Source organism: Corvus kubaryi, unplaced genomic scaffold (assembly GCF_017639235.1).
Source record: "Corvus kubaryi isolate FWS band 111438036 unplaced genomic scaffold, C.kubaryi_AGA036_p1.0 137, whole genome shotgun sequence".
Classification (NCBI taxonomy): Eukaryota; Metazoa; Chordata; class Aves; order Passeriformes; family Corvidae; genus Corvus; species Corvus kubaryi.
Window position 1 is genome coordinate 19,197,596 of NW_024580671.1, and position 13,016 is coordinate 19,210,611.

At 40.3% G+C, this 13,016-nt stretch overlaps 1 protein-coding gene across 1 annotated transcript in view; it reads left to right on the top strand.

Moving 5' to 3' along the window:
* Positions 1–946: 946 nt before the first annotated feature.
* CFTR (CF transmembrane conductance regulator) overlaps positions 947–13,016 on the top strand; it is a 91,265-nt gene continuing 79,195 nt past the window's right edge. Inside the window, exon 1 of the mRNA XM_042018090.1 lies at positions 947–1,197. Coding sequence (XP_041874024.1) covers positions 1,145–1,197 — 53 coding nt within the window. The 5' untranslated portion in view covers positions 947–1,144. The remainder of the gene's footprint in view (positions 1,198–13,016) is intronic.

The following is a 13,016-nucleotide window of genomic DNA, read 5'->3' on the forward strand; positions in this document are numbered from 1 at the left end:
GTTTAGAGGGCAACGGCTGCATGATTAAGAAAGCATGGCCTTTTCCATTCGTATTTTTTAAGTTATAGAAATGAAAGGACACTGGAATGTGTAAATATCAAATAAAGCATCAAATAAAATTAAGTCTTCTACAGAATTAAATCACATGTTCTTTTTTCTTGCTTCTTGTCATCTTTATCTCTTTTGAATATGCTTTCTGCTGCGCACTATGAAAACAGTGATTTTGTTTGTATGTCACACACACATAAAGCTTCAGAAACAGCCTTAGTGTTAGATCTGGGTTCTTGGGCTAAACTTACTAAAGATATAATTTCAGTTCCCATTCGTCTCGGTTCAGAGGGCCTGACAGAGAACTTGAAAAACTGAAGCAAGTGTATTTTAAAGTAGGTGTGATCGCGCTTGCCTCGCACCTTTCCCTGAGCTGATCTCCCTCTCCCTTACGCCCTTGTGCCGCTGCGCTCGCCCGCGGGACCGCGCACAGGCATAGGGGTGGTGGAGGGGGCTTCTGGCCCCGGGTACCCACCAAGGCCGAACCCCGCTAAGCTGGCCTCGGCTCCTGCGGGTCACGGTAGGTTGCAAGCAGGCGCCCTGTGTATTGGGACAGGCTCTGCGGTGAGGAGCTGCGCGCTCGGGAGGGCGAGGGGTGTCCGCGCTCCGACGGGGCTGTCCTCGCTGCGCTGGACCGAGGCCAGAAGGCCCGTCTGGAGGGGTGGTTTCCCCGCCTCGGCACTTGGTCAGGAGAGGGGTTCAGTGTTGGGGAGAGGCTGGAGAGCCGGGGTGCGTGACTCGGGAAGATGAGTCGGCAGGTGGAGATAACGGGCTGGGCGAGAGCCGTCGGGGAGCCGGGGAAGAGAGGGTGCGGGGGGAGCGGCGGGGCGCGCCCGGTGCGCGGTGCCGGGCGCGGCGGGGAGGCGGGGGAGGAGCAGCGGCGGCGGCAGCGCACGGGCTGAGGCCCCAGCCCGCCCGCCTTTGAACCGGGGCAAAGCAGAGGCGGGGAGAGGGGCCGGGGCAGGAGGCGGACGGTGACATCAGAGCGGCCGGGCGGATAAGGTGGGAGAACCGCAGGAGCGGAGTGGGCGAGCGAGCGAGGAGTCAGCGATTAGCGGCTGCCTCCGGGTCCCCGCTCACCGCACCTCACCGCACCATGCAGAGGTCTCCCCTGGAGAAGGCGAACATCTTCTCCAAACTTTTCTTCAGGTGGGAGCCCCGGCGCGGCGGGACGCGGGCGGGCGGGGGCAGCGGGCCGGTCTGGGCAGCGGCGGCGCGGGGAGCTCAGCGGGGCTCCGCGCCCCCCGCCCAGGCCACTCGGTGGAGAGGGGCATCGAGTACTGGGCACCAGTTAGCTCTGGAAAGGTCTGTAGGGAGAGCGATGGGAGTCTCGCTTGTTGACGAGATCACTCTTTTTTTTTTTGTTTTTGCTGGGGTTTTAGCACCAGGAATGGGCTCTGGCAGGTGTCATAAACCTTCGCTGGACCCGGACAGATGAATTTATGACATAATTTGAGCAACCTTTGGTAATTGCTCAACTAGTTAATCTGTTATTTCACTGTAAACTTCGAGAACACAGTGGGGTGGTAGGGAGCAGAAGGGAAATGCTCTCAGAACAAGGATTCCTTCTGTTTGGCTGTTTGAGTGTTTAGCATTTGCTCAGTGTGCGAGTGTAATATATGATCTTACTGGAAACAGTTCCTTGTAAGCCTTGAAAATGTTCTCTTACAAGTAAACTTCCTAGTGCCTTTTCTTTCTAAAAACTTCAAGTAAAAAGAGCAGGAGCCAGTACCAGTGCCTGGGCACAATGTACTTTGTAAGACAATATGGAAGCCTGAATACGTCTTATGTGACATCGCTAGAAATGACACTGTGAACTGGAAAGAGCAAATAATCTTTTTGGCATTGGCCCACGCAACACCGGTTTTGCCAGAGTTCCCCCTTCTGTTACTGGAGGGTCTTTTTCATGGCAGAGAAGGGAGGGAGGAAATCTTGTGTAAGGTGTGAACATGGTAATTGAAATGAGAGTGCGTGGTGTAAAACTGTAACATTGTCATGAGGTCTCTGCTTGAAAAATGGAGGGCTTTTAGCTCACTTTTAAATTCTTTTGGGATAGCTTTCAGCAGGTTGGTCTGTATGTTTTTTAAAGTTTCTTAATGGTAGGGAGTCTGTATGAGTCACTGTTTGCCTGCCTCCCCCCACCTTGGCTCATTTTAGCCAGATATGATAGAGGGGGATGATCTCAAATATAACCTGTTCCTAAAGTTTTAAAAACATCCAGGTAAAAGTGATGATGCTATAGGTGTTTTCCAATGGTGCTGCAGTGGGAAAGAAGCCGTGCTTGCTGTCAAATACTGCTAGAACCAGGAGCATAAGCAATTACAAATTCTCCATAAAAGATGCTTCAGTCAGTGCTCCTGCCAAGTATAAGACAGAAATCTGTAGGAAATAAGTCTGTATATTAATTTAATTGCTCAAGGGGCCACTTGCTCTATTTAATTTTATTTGTTTATAAAACTTCTATCAGAGTACTGTTCTCCTAGAACCTAGGATGCTGCAGGTGTGAAGAAAAAAATCCAATAAAGCAAATATATTTCTGATTCCTACCATAGTGAAAGTTTCCATGTCTGAAACCAGATGCAGTTCATGCTTATTAAGTACATAATTAACCATCCAGAAGCCTGAGCTCGTCTTTAAAATCACAGTCTTTAAGTCAATTGAATGGTGTTTTAATCATGCTTATCATGCATGACACATTATATTGTACCAGCTATTGGTCAGGTGACTGTAACCAAAGTGATGATAATAAAGCATAGGAAGTTAAGGAGATATTCATGATGAATATTAACTAGAGCAGAGAAATGGAAAAAAGATGTATGGAGAGAGATTGCTTCTTTTCAATGATAATGAAATAGTTGCTTTCAAATACAACACAGTACATGTTTCAGTGAAGTAACTTTTATAAGAGTCTGCTATGCATTTATGTGGGAAGTACCAGTCTGAATATAATGTGATAAGTTGAAAGTCATGTTAGCAGAAGTGATGTTAAAGTATTAGCTATTATTATTCGGGAAGTCTTGCTGATAAATATATTACTACTATTTAGTATTGTACAAGCTGTTATCAGCTATAAGTCTGTAAACCTATTGGCAAGGTTTTTATTGCTTCATAATCTATCCTGTTTGTGCTGGAGAGATAGGTTTAAATGTGTTAAAGTCAGAATGTAGCTATTTGCTCATAACTGAATAATTTATACATGTTTCAGTATTCTTTGTACCTTTTTTCTTAATTCTTTATGCCAAAAAAAAAAAAAGTGAGAAACTGTCTTGGTATACAAAGAGTAGTATCTTATAGAAAGTGTTACCTTTTTGTTGTATTAGTGATAGTGATAGTACTGGGGCAAAAAAAAAAAGAAGATAATTGCTAGGAGTGGTTATGATAGAAAGTAATTAAAATTTGAAATTAACCTTCATCCTAAATTTCAAATACTTTTGGTTTAAACACTGAGCTTTGGTGATTAGGAAACAAGGTGTGAAAGCAAGTGGTTTGAGATCTTCTGTTAGGGGCACACTTAGAAAACACTAGATACTGAGAATTTGGCGTCTCAGAGATTGTTTTGTGTTTTGTTGTATTTTCCTTATTACATTTTCAGAGTTGATCTCTTTTGTTCCCAACCACATGCAAGACATTGTTTCTGTGCATTGGCAACTTTTTACCTTGCTTAAAGAAAACAGAGTTTTATGCAGAAGCAGTCAGATCATCATATGATTAGCTTCATATACATTGTGCAGCTTCACTTTTGTCTTTATAACCATTACTTATTTTCTCTTGGAATTTTGGAGTTTTTCAGGGTCAAGGCCATACCTTTTGTCACAAACAATATCAGACTACTTTGCAGTCACCTAGTTTTTATTGAAGATTAACTGAGATCAGGAAGTCTTGTTAATTAATCAATTTTTATCTGAGAGCTGGCACACAGAGTTATTGCTGGAGTTTCAGAAGTGGCTGCAACTATGGGACTATTCTGACTTTATTACTTTTCTTTTACATGTAAATTTAGATATTACAATACAAGTTCTCAAAAAGTAATCCTTGTGCTTGTGTCCAACTCTTTAAGCATATACTTTTGCTTTGGTACCTATCAAACGTGACAACTCTTGGCAAGACCTAGTACTTTAGTGCCTGATTCATTATTAAATCCAAATGAGAAATACAAACTAACCCAGCTTTTGTGTCAAGTCTTCTCATGGATTCAATCAATCAGATCTGCTCTAGTTGCTTCTTGCTTTCCAAACCAGAGAAAAAGAAATCTATACATTTATACAGCTGTCCAGTGGTTCCTAGAACAATTTAGCCTGCAGGGGATAAATGTTGGATTCATTCTTCTGCCCTCCTGTGTGTGTTGTGAGGGCTAGGAAAAGGAATTCAATTCTACACCTCACCTCTTCTAGGAAGTAGGACCAAGTGTTACCAGTGTTTGGCAGTGAGGGTGTTTTAGTTCTACACCTCACCTCTTCTAGGAAGTAGGACCAAGTGTTACCAGTGTTTGGCAGTGAGGGTGTTTTAGTTCTCTATCTCTGGCTCAGCTACTTTTTAGAGCATAAATCAAAAGTGATTCTGTACTCTTCTGAAAAAGAAACTTCTTTGCAACTCCTAATTCCTGGTGTGAAACTTCTTATGTAGTCTGCTAATAACCTTTAAGGTGGATAACAGAATTCAGGACTTAAGGTTTGAAAGTACTTAGCCTGTATGCTACAATAATGTTATTCTATCACTCTTTCTAGTTTAATTCAGTCATAATTTCAAGTTTAAGAGTGCCTTGTACAAGATAATTTCTGTCTTGAAAAGGTATTCTCATGAGAATTAAATTGATTCCCTTCGGAGAAAGGAACTAAAGCCAAACGTTCCCTAGGCAGTGCATGCTCTATCCTTGAATTGCATATCTTAGCATTTAATGCCAACAAGTTGCTTAGGATTTTCATTATTTAATTGAGAATATGTGTTTTCCTTGAGAAGTTTGGGATTTAATGTGTGCATTTGTACTCAAATTTTCTCCTGAAACTGTCTCAAGTTCCTAAAAGTCCCAGATTTTGTATAGGAAACTTAAAGGCCTAATTCATGTCTATAAATTTCACTCTGGGGGCCAGGTGTCTCGAAATTGTCATAAACAGTATGTATTTGGAGCATCCCTTAACAACAATACCTAACTGTAGCATTTTGGTCATCTTTCCTCTTTGAGTAAGGAGCCTCTGTGTACAGTAGCAGGTGGATTGTATGGCACAATGTTATGCTCATTTGCTGGGGCAGTCATCTTAGACACTTATAAAAAGCAATTTTTCTATAGTATATTTTTAAAGCCCTGTATGTGTCTAGCCCTGATGAGCTGCCTTTCACTGATCCCATGCAATCATAAATCCTGGCTGTTAGTGATAGCCAAACACAGATGCAGCTGCAGCACAGATTATGGCCCTGTGAGCCTGCCTGATCATTTGTCTGTTGCCACAAGCGGTCCTTGGAGATCCACTGGTCTGCCAGCCCTTCAGACCTGTCTAAAACAGCAAGGTGTCAGTGCTTCTGGAAGTCAGATGGTTCAAAGATGTTTGTGCAAATTTTGGACACCTTTTGAAAATTTGACTTCTATTGCTATTTCCAAGGTAAAATATGAAACTTGAAGTGAACTGGAGAAAGGATGTAGGGTCTCCTACATTCAAGTAATTTCAGTCAGAGGAATACCTTCTTTAACAATAAGGCTAAATTGTGTCCTTGGCTCACCCTGATACTCCATCTTTGGTCTAATGACCAAAAATGCAAAACTGGCATAGCACAGGGACCTTCTCTGGCTGCTTTATAACTCTAAAGCACAGATGCCTAGGTCAAGTTGCATCTGACTTCTGAAATATATTTAAAGTCTGTTTTCTTCCTGAAGGAGGCAGACTTACTATCTTGATATTCAAAATGAATTATCAAGCATTTGAACTATTTTCAGACCTTTCTGTACCTTGTTATTTTCTACAAGCTTATTTGATTTGGGTGAGATAGAAAGTAATCCATCCAAATCCTTGATTTTTTTTTTTAATACTGTAGGCAATGACATGGTTAGTAGATTTATTATCTGTATTATAGAGGCTTCTAAATGCGCTAACAGAAATTTGAAGTCCGCTGTACTAAGCAAAATATTTGATAAAGAAGTCTGTTTTGAAGATCTTGAAGTCTAAGCAGATAGCACAAAGGATGGGTTAAAAAGAAGTTTCCTTACTAGTTCTGTAGAGAAGAAAGTGGTGTATACAAGGATTGTGATTTTTCCTGGAAGCATGTGGTGGAATCAGTGCAGTCTGCCTGAGATCTCCTGTCCAGGACTTTGATTGCACAAGGGTATTTCTGGTGTGACAAATTTATTTCAGAATATTTCTGCAGTGAACGATTATCACCTCTTTCATACTGAAATCTTAGTCTCTGAATATCTAAAGTTTTGGATATGCTAAATTTCGAAGTGGTGAGAATAGTGTGACTTACTGCAAGAGGGTTCTACAGCTTGCTGTTATGTTGGTTTATCTTTTTTCCCTTCACCTACCTCCCCAGCTTTGCAGCATATGTGTGTAGGTATAGCTGTGGAGGCAGGATGGTGCCAACTTGACATCCAGGTAATCATGTGTCACATTATGTCCTCTGAAATAAGTAAGTTAAAAGTGAAAATTAACCTGTATATAAGAAGACACATTGAAACATTTTGCCATGTGAACTTGTAGATGGAGTTCAACTGCCTTCCGTGAGAGTGGGGGTATGCCTGGGTGAGATGAGCAAGAACTCAGAGGCTGTTTACGAATCACTCCCTCTCTTATAAGCAAAAGGATCTGCATGAGTTTTTCAGTCAGCAAGTTGCCAATCCAAGGCTGCATTGTCTTGAAGGTCCCCAAATTAGGAGAGAATAAGTAGGCGTTTAAGACATTGTTTTTCAATTTAAACCAGAAGCCTCATGACTGTCAGATATAGGTAGGCATCCTTCCTTCCAGAGAGGATAGGCAGGAGGGAGAATTGATCCTATAAGGCAGTGCTTGGGGTGGGCTGTTGCAATACAAATGTCTTGACTCCATGGGCAAGGTTGTGCCTGAGGAGAAAATCCTAAATGACAGCAGGTAAAGGTACTTGGGTTTAGGTATATTCCCATATTTGAATGTTGGTATTTATCCTTTATTGTTTTCCCCAACTTTTAAAATGAGGGATGTGAATCTTTGTTGTATTGGAGTCATTCTGATATCTCACTTTAACTTTCACCTTAACTCATTTTAAAGTTAATCTGTAAATTCTGGAATGCATTTATTTCTCTAGAGGTAATAAATACAAAGAAAACAAAAGCACTAAGCTCCCCCCACTGTTGCTTTTCTGAAAACCCAAGACTGTTTTGGAAATCAGAAGATATGAGGCATTTTCTCATTAGTTTACAAGGATCATGCTGAGGAATAGCATCATCAAATACCCAGGATACAGAGAAAATGGCAAAGAGCAAATAGTAAGAGAAGCAGCACCTAATTCAGGATTGATTCCATATTACTGTAATGGTAATTTACATTTAGATACTTGGTACTAAAATTAAATAAAATGCAACTGTGTTCACCTGTTTGTTTATACCTGACCACATATAAGTCATTGGGGTTGGACCAAATTATAATTTTGAAAAGGGCCATTGCACCTGATGTGCAACTCTATGCTATTTTATTATGAAATGTATCTTTAAAAATGCATGGCTAACACAGTGAAGTGCTGAATTGGGTGAAATTTGTTTCTATCCCTTAGTGGCATGTCTGGGAGATTTTAAAATTCAATTAGATCATGAATAACACTGCTCTGCAACACTTTTGCTGATGCAAACTTGCTGTAATATTCTTTGTTCTTTCAAAGGGCTAGAAGAAAATAAGTCTTTCTCTTATTCTTGCTGTGGGATATATAATTGAGAAAAAGACGGAAGATGAAGAAACATCCTCTCCTAGTCAGTCTAGCTGTAGGTGTATGCTGAAACAGCCTTAGAAACTTTGTTCATAGCACATCATCACCACTGTTATTTTGTTAGCTTCTTTAAAGAAATATTTTAAGCATATCTTGCACTTGACTTAGGTACCTAAACAATTGACAGATTTCAATACAACTAATATATTCTGATGGTATTCTAATGGTATCCTTCTATCTTGCACAACCTAACCCCTAATGTGCTTTGTTTTCTCTCAAAAATAGCTCTCAGTACTTCTGCAAACTGAAATATTTTGATTACCTTATTAATTGTAAGGAAAAAGTATTGAATTTCTGTTACAAAAGCATTTAGAGATTAGATAATAATTTGAGTAAGTGTCACTTCACAAAAACGGGGCATAAAAAACAAGCCTTCCCCAAGAATTGCTCTGGAGTAATCCTAATTAAGATTTGCTATTGAAATCCTGGGGTTTCAGCAGAACATTGATTATTCTTAAAATGGTGCTGCTCACAGCTAGTGGCAGAGTCAATAATATTGCAGCTAAATGTTTTCCATGTCAAATGGAAATTTTCCTCATGGGAAAGAATTGTTTATTAGCGAAGAAATTAAAATCTAAATTTTTGTGGTCCGGGGGAAAACAACAACAAAAAACCAGAAATCAGTAGGGTCTGAATTTACCTTCTGTTGTTGAAACCCTGCAATAATTATATTTTAAAATTAAACTGTATTGCATTTTTTTGTTTATAAAGGGGGAAATGCTAAAGTTAATATGGTCTTCAGAATATATAGTATGCTGTTTCAGTAGGTTACTATTCAAAACAAAATAACTGCAACCCTACTCTGTTGAGAGTAGCCAAGGGGCAGGAATAAGTCTGTTGTGCTCCATGGGCATGCTGACTTGTCCCATCTGTTAGCAAGGATCACAAAAAGCTAGGGTCACCTTTTACAGCTGCATTACAGGGTGCTCAGAGAAAACAGCTGGTGGTGCAGACACTCTTCTGGAGAAACAGTTTGGGGTGTAGTAGAGCTGGCACTTCCAGTATAAAGTCGGCAACAATTTACAATTTGCTGCCACTGCAGTGATGCGTATCTTTTGTGAGAGGATGGGAGTGCAGAGCTTCTGACAGAGTCTGGTCAGAGGGACTCTTTGGGAGTGTCTGAGATCTATGTGGTACGTCAGCCTTTTCTTGCAGCTGGTAAGAATTCATGGCTCTACAAACATGTTGTGAAACTTAGGCTCCAAAGCATCATAATTATGGCTTGATTATGTTCCTTCCTCCCTGCCCCCCCTTCCCCCCTCCTTAATTGTTAGGAGGAAGGATAAGTTAAAGCCAGAGGCACTTTTCGTTCTCTCTCCATGGAATTTTAGGTCCAGTTCCTTAGGAGCTGCAGTCACTATGCTTTATTATATTGTGCACAGGTATTAATGGTTTGTAGAGGGGAGTGAAACCATGGTTGCCTTTATGCTGCTCAGTAGATGTTGCTGTGTTGTGCACAGAGAAGCTGTTGAAATGGTAGCAGTCTGATCAGTGACCGTTGTAGGACAGCTGCTCTGTTTTGCTGTTCTTGGGTAGCCCAGCACCACTGTTCTGTTACTGTCTCAGCAACCTGTGCTTGATTTGAAGAGCCCAATGGAGCTAGGGTATTCCTGTGCCTAGGAAGAAGATCTGGGCAGTTGGCTTAGCAACACAGATGCTCCTTCTGTCTTCAGTGACATGCAAAGCAGCCTTAAGGGAGAGTCAAATCCTATTGACAAATTGTCTGTGTTAATACTCTCTGGAAAGCCAAAGACATCTGTCCTATTGATACAGTTTGCTTGAGTGGGATGAGTCTGAACATGCTGTAGAAAGCAATAGCTGTAATAAGAAATCTGTTACATACTGCTTAAGTAAATGACAAAGAAATGGTCATTAGAAATCTACCAAACAGTATGTTATATATACATATATATATATATATATATGATTTTTACGTATCAAGTTCTTAACATATTTTTTACTACAGGCAGTAGATAATAGATGTGGAACTTGCCTTCTTTTCTTCTTTCCTACTGTACCCCCTTGAAACTTGTTCCCTGCTGGGTGTCGTATGTGTGTACCCATAATAACATTCCTAGTTAGTGGCAAAACTCTCACAGCACTGCAGGTTTCTCTGTGAAAGGGTTCATTAAATGCCAGCCAGTAATCCGATGGCATTTGCTAACATAATGCTGTAAAGCCAATCTGTTTCCCTTCCTTCTTGCTCTCTTCCTTTCAGAATAAATTTCTCTCTCTCAACAACCTCAGGAGAAAACTCAGCATTAACACTGACCAATCATTTCCAATAAGCCAAAAAAATAGAAGAGCCATATTCATTGACAAACTCTGAGCTATGTCACCTAGTGTTATGGAAACATGGATAACTACAGGTTATATTGTCAGTTAAAATAAATTCATAGCCATTTTACATTTAAAATCTTTGCAAAGAATCTAGAATATAATGGCAATTTGGATACTATAGAAATCTGGCAAAAAATTGGTTTTATGAGATATTTATGTATTTTAGGTCTAGTATATTCCTTTTAATAAGATACAAACTACCTGCCACAGCTCTTGACAGCACAGCTCAAGCAGCTGTTGAAAATCCACCTTGAGACAAACATCATGTCAGGCCAACTCCTCCCACGATTACTACTCCAACCCGAAGCCACTTGGCACAGTGCACAAATTGGCCAGGTCTAGTTAGGGTGGGACTTCCAAGCAAGGCCAGGGTAGCTGGGAGATGAACAACTCTGTGCAAGCTGTGCCAGCAGTTTGCATTAGGAACCTGGCTGCAGACTAGGAGATCCCCAGGGGAAGGTGTCAGCACTGCTCCTTTAGCTGGCTGGAGGAGTTTATCTAGCACAGTTGCAGCTACCATGATGAGCAGTGAGATGAGGATGAGGACTGCATATGACTGTATCAAACATTGACTTGGGAGAGGAGGGTAGCTTAGGAATGACATAGTTTTGATGGCAGTGATAAATGCACCTGGTTAACACAGAGTTAAGCACAGAGTAAAACGAGGGACATTTCTAGAAGTACAGTAGATCTGCTAAGCATGCTGCCTTCCCCAAATGATAATACAGCCACTCAGCTCACTTTCTAAATGCAGTCACATTTTGTTAGTTCAGGCTGTGGCAAAATGCCAGGGTAGGTGTTAATCAAAACTATAAATAAAATCAAATATGTGGAGGGAAACAGTGTAATAAAAAAGTTTTCTCAAAACATACAAAGTGAAACTGTAAGGCACTTATCTTTTGTCAGGTTGGGGATTGCTTATTGCAGTATCAAAGCATTATTAAGGGGCTCAGGAAGGTTATTACTTAGCTACAGTGTTGTGAATTAAAGAAGTTGCCTAGGAAGTACTGTTACTTCCTTGCATTGGCTGCAGTAGTGGTTTTGTGTCTCATAACTTGTATTCATTCTGTCATTACTGAAATATCTACATATACAGGACTTCGGTGAAGCTGGTTGATGAGAGTTTCTATTCCTGAATGACAAGGATTAGCCAGTTCTCCACGAGATGTTCACAAAGCCAATAGCAACTGGCCCTTTCTGTCTTCAGGAGCTGGCAAAATACCAATCAGTACCTGATACACCACTTGCAGTTACCGTGAAAGACTTTCACATAAGTGTTACATGAAATTCAAAGGTTTTCTTCTAATCCATTTTATCCCTGAAAACATTGGCCCTTATTTCCAGTAGTTGTAAAGTTTATGGGTGTTTTACCATCGCCAAATGGTAAAATGAGAGTCCAGTGACTCTCCAAAGTGGACTCTCCTAGCTGCCTTCCTATAGCATAGCATGAATCACTTGTTATTTCTCAGCTACAGTGGCGTGAAAAAGTGAGCTAGAAGTCATATGATTCATCTGAAACCATACTATTATTGCAGAAATGAAGGATACTCCTTCCGTTTCTTAGAGCATATTCTCTTTGCAGTGGGTGTGATATAACCATGCACTTGAGAAATATCTTGGTGCTTTACTGAATTATGGGGATTATAGACTGGTGTCTCATGTAATTCAAAGCTTCATTAAACATTCAAGTGTGCATGTGTGTGCACACAGCTGCACACAGGTAGTCTTCATCTGTTGTGTTAAGGTCTTTTTGCACTTTTGTAGTGTTTAATGATGTTCTTTTACCTTTGTATCAACTTCTTTGCACCTTCAGAGGCTGCAATTGAGAATGTTGATTACTTGGTGTGTATGACGTGTTCTTACAGGCATACAGGTAAGCATATCCAATAAGCTGTTTTCATTTTCTAAGTGACTTTGGGAAACATTATTGCATATATATTGTAATTTTTTGGTTGTTGTCTACAAAAACAGTTTAAAACAAAAATTTTGAAATAATTGAGGTTTTGCAGAATTTTATTATAATCATGAATCATGCAGGGTTTTTTTACAAACTCTGGTTTACATATGGAAGTATGATAGCAATCAACCACAAGCTACTTCTTTTGCAGGCATTTCATTATTTTAAGGAAATATTTTTTATCAATGACAGTAAAGCAGAAATACAGGTGGTTTCAAAATACACCATTAGTTCAAAACAGTTCTTATGTTTTGATCTAGTCTTTTGCTTTCAAAAAGATTTCTGAACACAATTTGGTGAAAAATTTTGTATAAATTGAACCTTGGGGATTCATAGGCCTTTTGGAGCTGAATTGTTTGATAAAATTAGTCATGGCTTATAAAGATTTTCTCTATAGAATAGACATTCAGAGTAGTCTTTTTCTGCTTTGTTTTATTTCAGCATGCCCTTTAAACTGGTATTAAAAATTTAAACATGACATTTGACAAAACATGCAAAATATGTGTATATAATGGACACAATGAAGATCTTATGAGGAGTTCTGTGCAAGATCTGTGTTGTTAAGTGCATACAGCAATGTAAGATGTCATAGAATCATAGAATGGCTTGTGTAGGAAGGAATCCTAAAGATCACTGGGTTCCAACCACTTTCCGCTAGACCAGGTTCTCCAAGCCCCATCCAACCTGGCCTTGAGCACTGCCAGGGATGGGGCATCCCCAGCTTCTTTGG